Raw genomic sequence first — 18,783 nt, forward strand, 5'->3', positions numbered from 1 at the left:
TCAGTTTTTTCAGGCGGCAAGCGCCTGAATTTCCCTCCATTTTCTCGTCTTTTTGGTTTCGTTACAATATTAATGGCATGATACAAGGTATTGTTATATGGGTGCTACCAAAAACGAAGAAAGGCAACACCCTTCTTCTTTGCTTTCTCCCCCAGCGATTAATTTAATAATATATTCGCAGCACCTGCAATCGGACATGTTCTACCTATATCGCATTCTATATCTGTTCAGCAATTCAAGTTCTCTAATCAGACGTTGAACTGCCGAAATAATGATAAGAACGAAGCGAGTCAAGTTAACTGCGCTCTTATCTGATTTTGACCTTCAGTCCGGGAAAAACTGACTTATTGCACTGCCAGAATGGAAAGTAAGCTAGAAAATCCACCAATCGAAGTCCCGTACAAATACATCGAGAAAATTGACAAAAGCGTAGCCAATCAAGCAAAGAAACTTATCGCAAAGCCCGATTATATAGAGGGGGTGTACTTTATATGGATTTTCAGGAGCAGAAGACCTTTGGCAGACTTCTTGGCAGCCGGGCAAAAAGAAACAGTCAGAGTACAATCGGAATAGTTACAATTGCTCTTCGATTTACGATGCAAAATGTTTGAGGGCTGTCTTATCAGTGGCAAGCCATAAAGTATATGGTTCTATATGCATTGAAAAACGCTCACAATCGTATGACAGAATGTTTATACTTATACCTTGTTGTCGAATCGAATTGGAAATGGGGTGGGGCGAGTTCATTGTCATCAAGGTCGTTTGGCACTTTTCGCCAGTCGAGTGTGAAAATCGCTACTTGGACTTAGAAGTAGTCAGTCAGTCGCATCTCGCTCGCCAGACGAACTTTGATAAGCTCATCGAGAAGCAAGGCGAAAATAATGAACTTCTGCCAGACGAAAAAAAAAACAGCAAATCGCACGAGTTCATTGCTCCGAGCATGTGCAGTTTACACTACAATTAACTGCGTTAGCATGCAAATTAAATTTAGTTTAATTAAATTATAAACATTCAAATCACAAAGCGGCGAGTCAATGCACTTGGCGCTCAAAGAAATTTAATTTAAAACAACACAAGCAGCGGGAAAATAAAACAAAGCGATTCGCTACGAGTGGAGATTGAAACGTGTGTCGATCGCGGCGGCTGTCTCTTTCTTCTACCCTCGTGCTGTCTCTTTCGCTCGGCACTGTGTCATCTCCCTCTAAAGTCCACATATGCCCCCTTGAAAATCCCCTTTAGGTGGGTTTAATCTGTTGGAAAGGTTTCATTGACTCGCTTAGGCAAAAACTGCAATTAAAATGCGAAATTTTGCACATGCCAGGTTGAAAGTGCGAGCGAGACGGGGTGACAGCGCGCAAAAGAGAGGGACAATCGGCGGCAAGCGGTTAAAGATTATTTACGAGCCGCTTGTTAGTCACGTTTTTGTAGCAGACGTTGCCCAGAGTTCACTTGATTTGACTGACCGGCAAACACGGCTGCAAATGCAAAAAGCAACAGCCCAATAAAACCTATAGTATATGGTAAAATATAGTATGGTACGTTATAGTATAGTATAACAACAACAAAAAAGAGCAAGGCGCAAAAAAGTGAAGCGAAACAAACGAAATGGGACAGAAACAAATCAAATCAAATGACACAAAAATGGTAATTTGCAAGGCAAATGGCATAGAATGGAATGAAATCGGAACCGAAGGAATTTCCTTATAGAGGTCATTGCTGATACGTGCCTGTTCTACTCCGATGTTTTCTTACACTGGAAGCCAAACCGTTAGCTGCAAATGACCTTCGATGTCTAGACGATGTTTGACAAAACCCAAAAATACAGGCGCACACTCAAAAAACTCGGCGCACACAAACACAGCGAGATACTCAGACACAAATAATGCGTGATTCTGTTGAAAACTCATCGAGTTTATTCAACTCGCCGCCCGTTGGGGGGTTGGCAAATGTGGGTGGGCGAATTTACGAGCGTGGCAAGGACACGACCCTGCCACTTTCACTTTTATCGGTGGCAGCAATTAGTGGCAGTCAGATAAGGGAATTACTTAGCCGCAGCCATGAAATGTTTGATGTGTATTACGTCTATGTTTATAAAACAGAGAGCGCCCTGCAAATTTTAAGCCCCAACTTAAATTTCCCCAAAAACAAAACAATAAACATCCAAATCCTTTTTCAGCGCGCCTCCTTCTTTTCCTGCCTTAATGTTTGCCCATCCTGCCTGCGGGGCGTTTTATGATTTAAGATTTAACTTTTTGCCCCCGATGCGTGGCAATGACACAATAAAAGTTGCCACAGGCAACTCAGCCGATGGGATCCTTAAAACGAGCCACCAGCACGCAGGTCCTCCCAACCTCTTCCGTTCTCCCGAATCCTAGACGGCCACGCACCTTGCCATCTTCGTCTGCCTTTGGGCCATAAAGCTGGTGCGGAATGGGGGGTATGGAATGGGGCTAGGGATAACGCACAGCTCGCCATCGAGAGCGAAGGCAAAAACTTGCGAGAGAAAGCAAAAACTAAAGATAAATATGGGTGGCAGACTCCGAAATGTGATACGACATGCAAATACCTTAACATAATTAGATGAAATGTAATATGTTACAATGAGTTTAAAAATCTTGAGATTTAGGAACTACAATGCCAATATTAACGTTTTTTTTAATTCAATGGAATAGCAGCTTGATTTCATAAGGTATTTCGTGACCAAACAACTTTCCAGCCGAGCACTTGGCCAGATTTTTGTTTGCTTTCCGAAGAGTGCGTGAGCAGGACTCGTTCAATGACTTTGGCCTGGTCTCTCGTTACTTTTGCTTTAGCCGACTGGCCCAGCATGGCAGCTACTGGGATACTGGGTCTCTTTCGCTTCGGGGGCCCAGCCTCCTTGGCATCTCAGTGTCAATGGCACTCGCGAATCGAGGTTGTTGGACCCGCAGTCCCGCAGTCGAGGCGAATGGCGCACGCCAACGCACAGTTCTCGTCCTGTGTTTCGTCCTTTTTTCGGCGACACCTTGCTGTGCCATATATTTAGCCTACTTTGCGTTGCTGACCCCGCATGGACGCCTCCAAGTATATTTAGAGGTCAATTATCCTGGCCGGGGCCAAAGGCAATCCATCATTGGGCAACGCCCGCGCGTATGCAACGCTTTTCAACCGCCCACTCACCTCACGCGGCTAATGATGAGTAATTTCAGTTCATTTTCAGTCGGGCCACGAGCATCTTTAATAACAATTACGATGGCCCAAAGTAGCGGGCTGATTTAATCGCAAGCCTTTACTTTTCGGCGCTCCAAGGTGGATCGAGATCCGGATGGCGATTGAAGTGGTGGAAAGTGGAGGGGTTATTCAACTTTTGATTAATGGCGGCGCATGCATGACAAATGGCTGACGCGCACTGCACTTGTAATTGTTTTTTGGCCCGCCATCTCAGCCAGTCATTCAATTAACTAAATTTATAGCCCGGTGCCGGCATCTTAGTCATGCATTCGAATTTTGTTTTAGGCGCTCTCTCCCAATTAAAACCAGTCCGATTTCCCAGAACTTCAAGCGACTTCCCATGCAATCGCCAAGGCAACTCCTGCACAAAAGGCCAGTAATTAGCCGCAGTTAACACGGGCAATTAGGCCTGCCAGTCGGCTGGTTTGGTTTCGTGAAATCATGTCAATGCCTCGCACTTATCGTTAATCAAACGGTCCGGCCAACATGAAAATGGCGAAGGAAAATGCGGCGGTGCGATAGGAATCGGAATCAGCGTCAGAATCGGGGGAAAAAAAAAGAAAATGCACTGCATATTCGAACGATCCGCATTGGTAGTCTCAATTTGTTTGCTCACGAAAGTCGGCTAACAATTTGACCCCGACATGGTAAACTTGGAAATGGGCACACGAGGCTATCTCTCTGCCGCTTCTGTCCTTGCCACATGCGAATGATAGCGCGTTGGGTGGTGCAGGGTGGCTTGTGCCAGTTTTTGATGTTTTTCCCTGGCCAACGTTCAATGCCAGCGAAATGCGACGGCGGTGTATACCACGAAGCCCAAAACAGCAGGGAGTGGGAATCACCAGCTTGAATACCTGGAACTTGTCACAGTCATAGGGTTTCCAACTGGGGTTTTCCCATAAAAAAGTATTTATTAAAATTTTTTTGCACAGGGCACACAGTTTTGGTACGTAGTATTTTAATTAATTTTGGAGCTCTTCTCTTCTCTCTTATTTTTTGAGTGCCATGATGTCTATTAGCCCGCATAGTTTTTTTGAATACTGTTAAACCGCTTTCAAACAGCCAAACATTTAATGCTCGAAAGCAACAATAACAGAGACCAAAACTTTCAGACGAGCTGAAAAGTACAAAAAATTTATACAGCGAGAGAGGTTTTACAAAGTTTGGCCGTAACAAACCATTGAACGGTTAACGAACAAAAAATCGACCCATTGAGTTGAAGCCAAAAAGGCAATTTAAGCGCCTTTTGTGCACATCGCGCATACGCCGCGTTGCCCGGCTATCCGGCTGGAGGACCAGACTTTTTGATTTCCACCCAGACGGACCTGCAGCTGGAGTACAGGTTGCCATTCGAGCAGTCGGCCATTCGGCCTGTCCCTGGTCATTACGAAAGTTATTCATGCGAACTGTTTGCCCTGGCCATTACATCAGGCCGACTGGACTGACTGGACTGCTCGAAAAAATGCGGAAATTTCGGCACTGCCTTTGGGGCAAGGAAAATTTATGAAAATTGCCAGGTGCCGGCGACCAGGTCGGTATACCCCTGCCCAGCCGCCTAACCACCATCCATCCCCTTTGAAGTTTTATTCACTTTCCCTGTCAATTGTTTCGAATGGGCCAGCAGCTGCTGGCCGTTTATTTGGCCTGGCCATTTGCATTCCGGCTGGTTTCCATGTCCAGCAGTTGTCAACATGTCAATGCAAATGTTTCGCCACGTCCGTCCACTCGACGGATATTCTATCTATCCGCGTTGAATTTCAATTAAATTTCGCTGTTCGATGGCGAGCTCAATAAATTGCATTTGACCGATAGACGTCGTATCGAATTTGGACCGCACTTGGGATTTGCAACCCCTGTAGAGGGATACTATATAAGAGGAACCTGATTCGCAGTTGGCAACCCCGACCGGCTTTTGGGCCGAATTATGACATCTCCGGTGGACTCCTCCGGGTCACGAACCGCCCGTTGGCATATCAAATAACGATTGCTCAACATTGGAAAGCCGCAGAGCAGAGCCAAAATAAAGCAGTGAGCCAACCGCAAGTAAATTGAATTAATTAAGAAGCGTGTATTATATTACCAAAGTCACAGGGAAGGGGACTCGGATGATAAAGCAAAATTAATCAGGAGCCAGGAAGAGGAAAAACGCTAAGCTCAGGTCACAATTAAAGCCCTGCTAAGCTATGCAGAATTATTAAAATGATTTAAGCTGCCAAATTGGTTAAACAATCTTTTCTTTTTCCTCTTTCTTTTCGGGATCGGGAAGCCTCATCCTCAGCCTCACTCCATCCTTTAGTTTGGGGTTATTGTTCGAGTCAATAGCGTGGATAAGGGGTTGCGATTCAAGAGGTGCGAGTAGAAGAAAGGAGAATTCTAATTAAAAATCTTCCGGCATTTGGCATTTTATCTAAACAGGAAGCACGAAGCAGCCGCAGACGGAGTGGAAAACCCCGGAGGCAGGACACGAAGAATACGGGGGCGACACTTTCGCCGGAGTCCTTGCTGCATAATGAAAAGTCTTCCGAATTGGGTCAGGCAAGAAATTAAAAAGCCAACCCGGATTCTGGGGGGCGAAAACAAAAGGAAAAGTTGAGTGGGAAACTTCAACTTAAAGCTGCTGCTGCCGTTATCATTCGCAATTAGACGCGTTGACACTCGACTTGGCCAACTTTTTAGCGGTTCAGGCCAGGCCAGGCCAGTCAGTCGAAAAGTGGCGAGTTAAGAGCGAAAAGTTCCGTCGGTTATCCGTGGCTTTTCCCCAGCAAATTGGATGCCAAAGTGGGGAGCATCTGCCCTTGCAGCAAATTGAATATTTAAATCCCGCACTCAAATCCTTGCATGCCTCAAATTGAAAAGGGTTGCCTCCACATGCCGAATAAAATATGCAAAGAAAATAGAATGGAAACAAAATTATGTTTAATGCAGCGTTTTTCTATGTTTTTCCCCCTGTTTTTTTTTTGGTGGGGGTGAAAATAGAAATTGCTTTCAAATTTGCTTACATTTTTTATATTTTCGAGCTTTGTTGACTGTTGTGTTGTTCGCTTTATTTTCTTGGCCTGCGTGCGTGTTCAATTTGCAAGTGCAATGGAAGTGAAATTGAAATTCACCCTGCCTGCGGGTGTTTCTGTCTCTGTCTGCGCTCGTCTATCTATCTCTTTCGGCTGAGTTGAAGCCTGGGTCTGAAGTTGAGTTAGTTTTTGGTTTCTACTTTGTTGCGGCTGTTGTCGCTGTTTATGCAACCTGCAATTGGCAATTGGATTTGCGAGTCTTGCACAACTTCCACTCTGAATCAAAACTTTGGAACAGCAGTTGCCGTTGGCGAGCACAGAGTTGGGATTGGTTGGGATACCTACATAGATATACACATATAAATAATCATCCGTGTGCAAAGTTTTTCCTTCGATTTGGTTGCAAAAGCATCGAGTTATGGGGCCGGGCGAACATCTGGAGCTGGCCAAAAGTATGCCAAGTCCACATACAAATCAATTCGATTCGAAGGACTTTTGCGATAGTTTTGTTAGCAAGGATCAGCAGCTTGGCAGCTTTTTAGCTTTCAGCATTTGCCTAAGTCCGTATTAACCCATTTTTGGGCCGAATGCATAAGTTGGGTTGCCTTACCTCTGCGGGGATTAGGACTCCAACATGTTGCACACTCTACCATAGTACTATATATGAATCTGCCTCCGCTTTCGGCGACACTCGAAAGCCGATTGCCGCCATGTCTAATTTGCTGGCCATAAGCAGCTTACCAACTTTCCAACCCCCCCCCCTCCCCTTTTTGGGCATATTAAAACGGCATTTTAAACACACACACAAGGCTCAGGATCTCATTCCCTTCGCCCTTCTCCTATATACCTTGGGCCACATTTGGAGCGCTCTTTTTTCAGTTTAAGCGACAGCGACAACTTTGAGTGGCGCATAATACCTGAAAAGTAATGTGACTCCCCCCTTGCCAGCCGATATCAGCTGCCCTTGGGGAAATGATAGACTCACCATCAACATCAGCCATCAGAAAACCCGAAAAGCCAGGCTGAAAAAAAGTGCTTTTGGTTTCCCGGCAAGTTGATTATACTCGTCGCATATACGTTTTTTTTTTTTTGGTCTTTTCAAGTGTTCTTGTGCCGTTTTGCGCAGTTTTATTTTTTTTTTTTGCTGTCAGTTGCCTCCTTCTGCTGGAAAATTATTAGATGGACATTTTTCCGGCACGTGCCCCTCCAGCCACGAAAGGCATCAAGTTCGTTCTGTTGCTGTTGCTGTTGTTGTGAGGGGCAGTTTACGAGGCGATTGCCTTCGGGGTCCAAATTGAAATGTGCCTCGAGAGACACAAATGGTCCTCAAATGGTCGAAGGGCCTGAAATATGAGCCCGCTATTGGAGAGGCAGCTCCACTCCACGCTCGGTTCAAATTGAGATATTTACCAATTTACATCTTTCTTCACATCGAAGAAGTGCAGCATAAATTCCAGAAACACTGGCACATTGCTCGGGGCACAAAGAGATATCAATCCGCCGGCTATTCTAACCGTTTGCCCCATATACTCAAATTACGAGTGGCATACATAGAGCCGAATACGCTTGACCTGGTTTAGTTCTGCATCCCCAACTCGAATGGCAAATGGCAGGGACAATCTCCCATCTATTTTCCACCGCCTTGCAGCATACATAAATTTCGCCAAGTACAGTTACTGCCATATGTATGCTCCTTGCAGTCCTTGTTGCCACTGTTGTTGCTGTTTGCGTTTTTGTTTCGGCAGCCCGGCGATTGCAATTTCGCAAGGTCACCCAGGCGCAAGTGAATCCCGCCCCAGCCCAACTCCCCCACTATGTACCTATGTACATATGCTCTGTGACCCAGTTACTGAGACCCCTGGCTTACTGGGCCTGCATTCCGGCCCAGAGTTTCTGGGTCAGCCATCGCACAGTACAGTTTGAGCCGGAGACAAACGCAGCCTCCACTTGGCCAAATGAAAATAGATGAGGCTCCCGTTTGTCTTGATTTATTCCGACAGAGGGGAAATTAGGGGCTTATATATCTAAAAAAAAAAAAGCTAAACATTAAATTATTCTTAGTAAACAAGTGTAAATTTCTTTAAATGCATACATCGCAGATGACAACTACTATGATAGATCTCGGTGGATATTGTAAGACATGAGGATTCCATTCTCTATATGCTTAAACTCGTATTTAGGAATGCTTGATAAAGGTACAGTCGAACGCTTTGGCTGTCACAAAGTCTGACATTTTGCCCATAAGCCAATTACTTTTCAAGACTGACGTCCACTATCCCATCTATCCACATGGCAACCACACATCTTGTTAAAGTCCGTGTTGATTAGGACCTTGCCAGATACGAACGTAGATTGGGGCTGGGCCAACTCAGCCCATTCAAGCTCCATTTGGCAATTACCGCAGCAATAAAAGTCAACGGCAAATGCAGCCAGGCACACATTTTATTAGCAGCCCTTGTACAATTTACGTGTGTCAAATAATAATTTCGTTGTCCTGGCCGCTTATCTTTTGGGACAAGTGAAAATCCCTTTTTCGCCTGGATGTGGACGAAAATTTACATTTTACAATTTACGAAAATATTTATGTCATAATTGGATTCTGTGGGCCGTTGTGAGAGCGGCAGAGATGTGACAATGAACACTGATAACGGGTGGTGAAAGTGGCAAGGATGGGGGCCTTTCAGGTTTTGGGCTGAACGCAATCACCTGTGGTGGCCATTAAGTTGGCCCGAGGACTCCAGTCATCCAGTCTGGTAGCTCGAGCGTTTCCACTGATAAGGACTTTAATGCCCCGAGGGTGTCCTGCGCTATATTGTGGTAAATTGAGCGTGGCCGGATATTGTCCTCGCTGGCAGACACACACACACACACATACACATACATCACTAGTTGGATGCGAGATGCGGGCCAAGTTGGCCTCTAAAAAAGACACCACTTAACTCATTTCCACTTCCTGCTTCGACGGCGTTCAGTAACTAAATCATTTGTTAGGAGCACTGTAAATTGACTACAAATGTGTGGCCTCAAGGATACATGCGTTGCATACTTTCAGGCGGTCCGCTCCGCCACTTCCGTTTTAGCTTTAGTGCACTCGAATGCAGGTCAATTCATTCGATCTAATTTGGCAAGCATATACTTTAAGCCAGCCTGAGTTACACATTCAAGTTTTGGCAATATGAGCGCCCTCAACTGAACACAAAGTCGCCGTCAGTGTTCACGAACTTTTCGCATAAATTTAATACACGAAACGTGTCAGCATCTGCACAGAGAGAAAATATGATATTATCTAATTTAGAAATAATTACAGTTAAAGATTTTTATTTAAAGATATAAGATAGAAAAGATTAAAGATATATTTGAAGATACACACAAGCAATTGCAGTGAAAGCGTAGAAGTTGAGATAGCAGGTCCTAAAAGACCTGAAAGTCTTTGTTTTTTTTTTCAGTGCACTTGTGCGAAGTGCAGAACCCTTTAGCCGCGATATCTAGCAGTTTGGGCCACGTCGAGAACGAGTCGGTTATTGTGCTTCTGTCCGCCCGCTCAAAATATCAAAATCAACGCCATTGTCATATTTGCTGAATGAGTGAACACTCAACCTCAATTTCAGCCTTCATCTCCATCGTTGTCAGCCTTTTTTCCTGCCGTTTTCCCCGGCTTTTCCCCAACTGCCCCATCGCCCCATCGCCCCATCGCCCCACCGCCGATTGCCCCACGGCAATGACAATTTCGCGTGTGTTTGTCACATCAGTTATGCATGTGTGTTTGAGTTCTCATATATTTATGACACTCCACTCTGTCACTGTCTGTGAACGCAAAATTCAAATGCGAATGCGAGTGTGTGCGTGCTTTTTATTTAAACGCAATCAAATTAAGGAGCCCAGCAAATTGGCAGGGCCATCACCCAGTGGGTAATCAAGTTTTCCAAAATCTCCCTTACAAAGGTTAAAATCGAATGCGAATTACAAAACAGAACTATGCAGGCCCTAAATAAAACCAATTTGCTTCGCAACTCGTTACAAAAATAGCATTTTCCGATTAAATTTACTGTGTGTGGGCGGCGGTGGGTGGGTTGGTTAGATGGGAGAATGGGATAATGGGGAATGTACTGTGTGCTGTGCTGATTCGGTTGATAAAGTCAACGAAAAGTTTGTTGAAAGCTTCACCCTTATCCGATGTGACCCAATTTGCTGGCTGCCTGAAGACACGGCGATAAGACTTTAAAATCAACCGCTTACATGCAAAGCGCTACGAATTCGATTTGCGGCAGCGCATTTATAATATATGTATATGAAATACTGTATGTGGAATGCAAATTACAGAAATTGCCATGACGAACTCAGGCGAACTTTAATGGCGTGCAAAACAGGAAGAAGAGGCATTCCTCACAAGCCCCCAAGCAGAAGCATAATTTTCGTGGCCTGCTTTTCGGGGCGTTGAAATATAAACGACGCCGTGAGTGCAATTCGCGTTTGCCGGGTATTAAGCCCTATTAGGGAGCGAACCTTTCATGTTCCATGTTATTAGCCTCAACGCGAAAAGATGCCAGATGCCTCTAATGCTTGGCACACATTTTTCTGGGCCATAATGGGGCGGTTGGCCTCCATTCCCATCCCCATTTTCATTTCCATTCCCACATCGATATACGCAAATTGTGATATTTTCGGTCGCCAGTGTGGAGTCAATAATTTATGCTTCGCACCATTTTTCTGGGGCATGGGGCATGGGGGAGTTTATGTTGGCCTTCCATTGACCCCATTTCGGCTAACAGTGCTGCACCAACCATGCGCACTCTCTTCGAGCCGCTTTCTTCTTTGCTCTATACATTCTCTTTTGCTGTTACTTGCTAGCCGCTCTTTTTGGCCTAGTTTTTTGGGGCAGTTAACAGTGGCAAGAGAGCGACGTTTCATGTTGCACGGACAGGGACAAGTCCACAGAAAGAGAGAGAGAGTGGAAAACGAGAGAGTGGCAAGCACAGGGACATGGCCACCCACCCCCTTTTGGCCGGAAAAGGAAAACTCTGGGAGGAGGCGGCCTGCATATATACACCACTATATACTGGTGACCCAATTTCGCGCGCTGTCCTTCCACAGCTGTTCTGATTTCGGTTTCGATTTCGGTTCGCATTTCCGCTTTGTGTATTTTCGGCCCGACTCTCTGGGGTTTGGGGTTGTTTATGCTTGCCGCCAACGGGAATGGAAATGGGGGAATGGGGAAAATGGGAAAACTCCATGATGAACGGAGAGAGAGAGAGAGAGAGAGAGAGAGAGAGAAACAGGAAAAACTTTCATTTACCCCACGCACGTAGATGTCGTGGGTTTGGTGGGAGTTTGAGTTTTTTCCGAAGATGTGTGTGCTGTCAAGTAAATTCCCATCGAATGCGAAGGAATAGGAAATTGCATGGCAACGCAGGACTTCCACTGATAACGTCGACTAAATCGATGGCAGACGGGGGAATTATTAAGTCGGCAAATTAATAAGGATGTGCTGCCAAAGCTGATCAACTTCCATTCGGAATCAGGAAATATCTGTTGTCTTCGTTCCGGTTATGGGCTTGAGTAAATACGCGCAGGGATTAGCATGAAGTACGCCCCCGAGTAAATATACGCACTTATCGTGGAGTACATATATATACATTATATACATATGTACATAATATGACAGCTGGGAGCTGCCTGGAACTGGCGCCAGACGGGAAAATTCCTTGCCATTTTTCCTTAAAGAAGATTCATGTTGGGCCGCCCACTCACGTCGGCTATTTACGTTTGCCCGGACCCGGCTTTGTTTGTGCCCGCTGTTTGGCAGCCAAATCAGGACACAGTGCGGTAGTCATTTCTGAATGTAATACGCACTCCTGGATGGACCAGGGTGTAATTTTATTTCCTCACTCCGTCGTTTGCCAGCTGGAGTTCTCTGCCGGCGAATGGTTTTCTTTCATTAGCAAACAAGCGTTTACCTCCGGTGACGGGAGTCCTTCTCATTAGAGCTGGATAATTAACACGCACCACTACACGTTGAACGCAAGAGGGACATAACTCAAGCTGCTTTAATTTACTTTCGCATTCGAGTGACTTGGCAGGTGGCAATAAATGCCGGGGGAAGCGTTTTGGGATGCCCTGAATTGATAGCCCAAAATGATTTCCAACTCCTTTCCGCATTAATTGAATATAATTGAGAGGCAAACGGCGGCGGCTTCGTCAGCTGGTAATTGAAAATTACGCATACGCAGCGTTTGACAAACGGTCTGTGCCGCGCTTATCTGCCAGCGAACAAAATCGAGGCATTAATAAACCCCTTTTCAAACATTGAACGCATTAAGATGCCAGTCACGCAGGCGGCTACCAACTCCGAAATACTCTGAAAACAGCAAAAGTGGCTGGAAAACACTTCTTTGTTGCCAAACACACACAACCGCATGTGTGTACTTGCAGACCCTTATTTATGAGCCAGGATATAAGGCATATCCTGCCCCCAGAAGTCTAGCCGCAAACGAATTACGACCGCCTACTAATTGCAGCAAGTTAAAACGAAAATGGTGTAGTTTCCGCTTTTCCAAGTCAAGCTGCTAGCACCGCACCGAAAATAAATGGGATTAAAGATGATAAAAGGTTATTACATTTTATTAACATATCCCACATAATTTTCACTTTAGAACATCATGCTAATCCGGTTTATTAGATGGTATCTTAGCAAGCAGTCCTGAATATTTCTCTCTGTGTACGCATTTGTTTAACTGCCTGGCAACCACGTGCGTTAACAATTTACGCCGCTTAAGTAGCGCAGGATATTTATGTTTATGATTGCGTTGCGGTTCGCAGACTCCGCCCCGAAAATGGCATTCAGCTTTTCCTGCTCTCAGCTCAAATTACGCATACGCCATGTGCGCGCCCTCCGCAAACTCAGCTTAAGTGGGCCAAAATGGCGGCACACCACTGCAATTCATAACAATTGAAGCTCGCTGGCATTCTCAAACCACAAAAGTTGTAAACAAATCGTTAATCACTTGGCCCACAAGGCCGAAACGGGAAACCGAAAACTCAGTTTTCAATTTGTTCAGCAGTCGTCGTCGCACAAGGACAACATTTGCCATCACAAGGACGCAATCAGTGGTTTGCTGTACCCCCGAAAACCGTGCAATAAACATATGTATATAGATATAAACGGGCATATATATACAGTGAGCCAGCATACTTAAACTGGGTCAATTGCCGGCGTCGCTGCTGCAGCGCTGTCCTAACCTTCAGCATAAAAACGCAGCATAAATGCAGGCGCATAAAAACGCCAAGAGCTGGGCGCCAAAAGCGTGTCAAGGCGAGCGACAAACGGAGCAAAGCGACCGGAAGGTGACCCAGTAAATAAGGGGCTGCACGGGTGGCAGCGGGTAGCAGCGTGGTGGTCGGCTGGGGGAGTTGGCAAGGACGCGTACCGGACCCGGGCCCTGTTATCAGTGCAGGCGGCATCGAGCATGGCCAGCCAGGCAGCCAGCTCGTTCGGGCGGCATCGTTTGCCGCTCGGGAGTCCAAGGACTTCGAATCTGGCTTTCAGCCAAGCAGCCAGCCAGCCAGCCAGTTGCATTGTCCGCACTCACACAGTCGCACTTGGCACCGGGCCGGCACCGGTTCGAATCGCTCCTGTTCCTGCTACTGCTCCACAGCTGCGACTGCAACCGCTAAAGAGCCGCCAGTTGGAGAGCTGCTGCAGAACCACCATCATGCACACTATGGCAATGAATTACTACGTGGAGCGCAGTGACTACGAGGGCTACGGTCGCCACAGTCCCACGGGGGATAGTTGCTCGCGCTCCTCCACGTCTTCCTCCGAGGATTCAGTGATGCAGCCGTATTCCCGCCAAGTACGCTAGATATTAAAGGATATATTTAATTAATATTTATATTCAAGAGCAAACTAATAATATGTAATATGTAATCAATCTAATCAGAATCACCTTCTCTTGTCATTGCAGTCCAAAAAGTTCCGATGCGTCTATCGAGGATGTGTTGGCGTGGTAGACGATCTCAATGGAGTCGTGCGTCACATTAGGAAAACACATTTGGGGTAAGTGTACAAGTGGGAATGGCACTGCTATCAGAGGATTAGGTGGCGAGCAGCAAGTGGGCGGGGCCTTGACTTAGCCACCCGACCTTCTCGTTCCTTCCCCGCCAGCACTTCCACACGCCCGGAGCGGGTGCTGAAGGTGGTGTTGGTGGTGCCTCGAAAGTAGAGCACTCGAGCACAGTAAGCAGGTCACACGAGTGCGGCGTAGCCCCTCTCCAGCACGCAGATTACTTTGCAATGCGCACCTGCAGCAGCAGGCCAGCAATAGCAGCAGTGGGTGGCAGGTGCAGTGGTGGTGGCGCTTTTGAGGCCAAGGTCCAATTCAAAGCGCCCACACACGATCCGCGCTGAGCTTTGACACTTGCCAATCTCGTTTCCTATGTAAATCGAGAGGGGTTCCAAGTGGGGGTGCACAAATAAAAGACGCGGTGGGGCTTTGTTTTTTGCTGCTTTTGCTTTGACATTGTTCTCTCATCTGCATACATGCGGTATATCTATTCGTATATATATATATATATATATAATTGTATATGTTTTGCTTTATATTTATGTTTGCAGTGTATTGGGTGTTGTAGTGTTTTTGTGTTTCTACTTGCTGCTCTATAAAGTACAGTCCGCAAACAGGATACGAATGCGAGAATGTCGGGGTGTGTATAGGTTGGCGTACCTAACGCGTATATCTAGGTGTATATGCTTATATAGCGCTCGGCTTGCTGGCAGCGATATAGTTGGGTCTATGACAGGATCTGGGCTTGGATGCGTAACTTAGGATCGAACGAGGTGTGCCTCCACTGAACTGAATTAATCATAATCGTATTGGGGGTATAAGTATAATCTCTCGACCCAGGTCGGCCTTTAGTAATGATATCGTAGCTTAGCACTAAATCCTATGAGCAATTTCTTACATTTTGAAACGAACTAAACATAAACACGGTCGACAAGTACAAAAATTGAAACTAGCTGGAGGTACACACAATATATAGTATAATAACACACATAATAGATACAGTACAATCTGAATTTGTTGGTTTGTTCAAAGCTTACGGCAAAATCTGCAATTGGCAATCGGCATATTAACTAATAAACTTCCTGAAGCGCAGTCCCGTGCGGGCTAAATATCGGTATTACAATTCACATACGTTAAAAACTCTAATTACTATGGGCTTAAATTAGCTTAGGCTTATTAATATGCTGCGTGTTCTAAACAACTACATTAGTCTGCCTTGATTTGTTGATTGTTTGTATGTTGGTTACTTGCTGGGATGCTGGATTTCCTTCGATTTGTCCGATCGATTAAATGGGTAAGAGAAGGGAGGATAAGTATAGCACGATAGGGAAAGAGGTTGTTAAAAGGTATGCAAAACAGAACAGAACTAACTTTCGAAAATAGATAAAAATATTTTACACTTTTCAATAAATAACCTAATCATAAACTGTAACAAAACAAAAATTGGCAAAATTAGGATCAAGCGTAGAAAGTGAGCGGACTTAGAGCAAAGGGAATTCCCAGAAAGATGTATTGTTATTCGATCCACCGCCCCCCTAGTGCGGATGCATAAGTCCATGAGTGATGTCCATGCCTTCGCCTATTCCGTTCACGCTGATCCCTCCATTTAGCATGCTTGAAGCTATAGAAATTATAATCACATAAGCAATGAGATTATTATATCAAGGATTTGTTCTTACAATTGCGTGATCCTTGCGTGTCCACTTGTGTCCAGTACTGCTCAGATGGACTTTGGGTACTAGTCCCCGGCGGTGCCTGGACCGGGGCCCCCGTGTACCGAAAATACGGATTCTTAAGGTCCAGGGTGTTGCTCGACGAAATCAGCGTGCCTTCGATGTGTAGGTCGATGGTCACGTCATACGACTGCCGCCGATTGGCCTCCAGTAAGACACGGCCGGTCAGCGTCTGGCCCTGCTTAATAAAGATGGGCATGGGCAGAAGGCAGCGAACCTGATACCAATGTGTCAGAGGCGCTGTGGGCGACGTTGAGAGCCACACATTCTGGCTGCTGCCGCTAAACTCCACATCAAACCAAAAGGCCAGCCCATGGCAGATGCCAGTTTGCAGAATGTGAAACTCCAGGGGGATGCCTGCGGAAAGTCAACAGTTGGCCATTGTCGCAAATCACTTTTTCGGGTACTTACTTATCAAATGCAGATCGTCCTCCTTATCGTTGAGAAAGTCGCACACGTGCCGCACCGACTTGGCCATGCATATGCGGATGTCGAAGGTGTCCACAATGGGCTGTCGGAAGTACTCCTTCATGCCCTCTTTGTGCAGCGTGGTAAGGTCAACGCCGTGGAACGCCGACTGGTACCAGAAGTTGGCCTTGTTATATTGTTCCGAGTAGAGCGATTCGTCCGAAAAGGGTGCTATGTGCAAGTCGCCGTGCGTGGGGTACATCTTTCCTTGCGGCTTGAGCCACTTTCTGGCATGCAGATAGGTCTCCAACATGCGCTCGTTGTACAGCATATAGCCCATAGGCTCTGATATGATAACGTCCACTTTCTCGGGCAGCTCGATCTCCTCGATCTTCCCCGGTATCACAGAGATCTTATGCTGCACATTGTTGGACTCAACCAGCTGCTGGGCGTACTGGGCCATGTTGGAAGCCTCAATGGCGTACACTTTGGCAGCTCCCGCCTGCACGGCAAAGAAGGAGAGAATGCCCGAGCCGGCGCCCACATCCAGGACGATCTTGTCCTGAAAATCCACAGCATTGCCTAGAATGGCCCGCTGATACGTGCTTGTCCTTACATAGTCCTGCATCATGTTCTGCTGCTGACTGAGGTAGCCGTAGAACTGGAAGTACTGCGAGGCGGACGACTCCTCAGTGCGCTGCGAGAACACGGACTTGGGTCTCAAGTGCTTCACGTTCTCCACCACTTTGCGGAAGAGCTGCTGGTCCTGCTCGCTGGCAAACCTCAGCACTAGATTGTCGGCGTCCAGGGAAACGGCATAACTCCTTCGTCCCATTTGGGCGGCATCCGTATCGGCGGCTATCATGTACTCCTTGAGCACGTGGCTCCGGTCGTCGTCTGGTGGAGAGATTGGCGATATAAGGAACGGGTTTTATGAAACATTCGATGTCCTCTTTTACCTGACACAACACGGAGGACGACACCCTGGGAATCGTAGCTGCAGAGCAGCGTGCAGCTTCCCTTGTATTTGTTGGTAAACTCTAGCTTCTGCTCGTCGGCAATCGAGCTGATTACCACGCCGCAAAATTGGCAATTGCTCAGCGGCGAAACGGAGGCGGCGGTGGCCAGTTTTCGGGCCTCCTCGGGTCGCAGGCTGGACATGTTGGCTGGCTTTTTGGAGGGTAAAGAGGCAAAGGAACAAAGCAGGACCACAAGCGTCTTTTTTCCCTTGTTAATTGACAATGTAGACCTCGCTATACACACGCACGCACGCACACACACAAACACTCTAGCACACGCACACACACAGATACGCAGATGCAGACAGACAGACGCGCAATTTTTTCTATCTGCAAAATTTTCCACCACACACAAAATGGCTGGTGACTCGGGCAGCTGGATTAATTGGCGCTGGGAACTATATAGTGCGCTGCTTTTCAACTCGGACGATTACTCAAAATCGATCGCTCTTGTTGATTTCGTATTGATTTCACACGGAACATGCGTTCTTTTTTGCAAAAAGTGCTAGAGCTGGAACAAATAGTTGAGGCTAGAGGTGGGACCAAGTCCGATGCTTTTCGATAGGATTATTACCGCGCACTACCTTAAGACTAAGCGATTTTTCAGTCTAGTGAGATTTACAAAAGAATTGTATGCAAGGAAGCTTGCATCAATCTCAATTTCATTTTGAAATATAATTGAAAAAAAATAGTGCGGGGAAAAGAAATGTAAAAAGAAATAATATAGTTTTTTAAGTGGATAGAATCAAGGTTCAGAACTCTGGAACACTTCTAGCAGGGCCTCGAACCTAATGTGGGTGGTCGGCTAGTTGGCAACGCTAGTACAAAAAAGCGGTCGCTTGAAATGGAGAGTAGGTACCTAAATGAGGTACCTTAATAAATATTGACCAAAGTTTAACAGCAATTTTTAGCATTCATTTTAAAATATTTTTCCTATTTGTTTGAATTGAATTAAATCGAATAAACAACGTTAGACAACTTAAGTTCGTTAATTTAAAAGCTATCAATCTGATTTGAAGTAATACCGAACCTAGGTACATAACTGAAGCAAACTTGCCATCACTGACACATCCTTCTAATCAATTTCGCTATTTTTCGGTGGCATTGCAGAAAGGACTCCCATCGCTCCGCGGATGATGACGGAAATGAGGAGGACTTCTACCTCGAGGATGCCGACGACGACGTCGAGCAGGTGAAGCCCACTCTGGCCTCCGAGCCGACTCTGAGTCACCGGGACATGGCGCGTCCGCCGCACGAGGATCCCGAGTACCAGAAGCAGATTGTTGGCAACTTCAAGTGGGTTCTCTTGGTGCACGATATAGATACATTTAATGACATTATCCTT

At 46.1% G+C, this 18,783-nt stretch overlaps 3 protein-coding genes across 8 annotated transcripts in view; 2 read left to right on the plus strand and 1 right to left on the minus strand.

Moving 5' to 3' along the window:
• Positions 1 to 18,783, plus strand: part of Glut4EF (Glucose transporter 4 enhancer factor) — a 120,684-nt gene that overhangs the window by 93,419 nt on the left and 8,482 nt on the right. For all 5 annotated transcript variants that reach the window (NM_001275515.1, NM_001275514.1, NM_001104264.4 and 2 more), the window contains exons 5-6: positions 14,180 to 14,271; positions 18,549 to 18,734. In NM_001275515.1, the coding sequence (NP_001262444.1) occupies positions 14,180 to 14,271; positions 18,549 to 18,734 (278 nt within the window). The remainder of the gene's footprint in view (positions 1 to 14,179; positions 14,272 to 18,548; positions 18,735 to 18,783) is intronic.
• Positions 1 to 18,783, plus strand: part of CG46467 (uncharacterized protein) — a 114,196-nt gene that overhangs the window by 93,419 nt on the left and 1,994 nt on the right. Inside the window, exons 5-6 of the mRNA NM_001382173.1 lie at positions 14,180 to 14,271; positions 18,549 to 18,734. The gene's annotated coding sequence lies outside the window, so the exon portion shown is untranslated. The remainder of the gene's footprint in view (positions 1 to 14,179; positions 14,272 to 18,548; positions 18,735 to 18,783) is intronic.
• Art4 (Arginine methyltransferase 4) lies at positions 14,717 to 17,961 on the minus strand. Of its 2 annotated transcripts, none has more exons than NM_001275516.1 (4): positions 17,379 to 17,961; positions 16,423 to 17,316; positions 15,958 to 16,368; positions 14,717 to 15,899 (listed from the first exon to the last, which is right to left on the minus strand). In NM_001275516.1, the coding sequence occupies exons 1-4, from the start codon at positions 17,578 to 17,580 to the stop codon at positions 15,814 to 15,816; spliced, it is 1,593 nt and encodes a 530-aa protein (NP_001262445.1). In that variant the 5' UTR covers positions 17,581 to 17,961; the 3' UTR covers positions 14,717 to 15,813. The 2 variants fall into 2 exon arrangements, with proteins under 2 accessions (NP_001262445.1, NP_649963.1); NM_141706.3 differs by having other exon boundaries at positions 15,087 to 15,899.

This window comes from Drosophila melanogaster, chromosome 3R, assembly GCF_000001215.4.
Source record: "Drosophila melanogaster chromosome 3R".
NCBI lineage: Eukaryota > Metazoa > Arthropoda > Insecta > Diptera > Drosophilidae > Drosophila > Drosophila melanogaster.

Coding starts and splice junctions, on each gene's coding strand:
- Art4 (NM_001275516.1), bottom strand. CDS start 17,580: ATGTCCAGCCTGCGACCCGAGGAGGCCCGAAAACTGGCCACCGCCGCC. Junction 17,317..17,378: donor CGTCCTCCGTGTTGTGTCAG/GTAAAAGAGGAC, acceptor TCTCTCCACCAG/ACGACGACCGGAGCCACGTG. Junction 16,369..16,422: donor GGACGATCTGCATTTGATAA/GTAAGTACCCGA, acceptor GACTTTCCGCAG/GCATCCCCCTGGAGTTTCAC.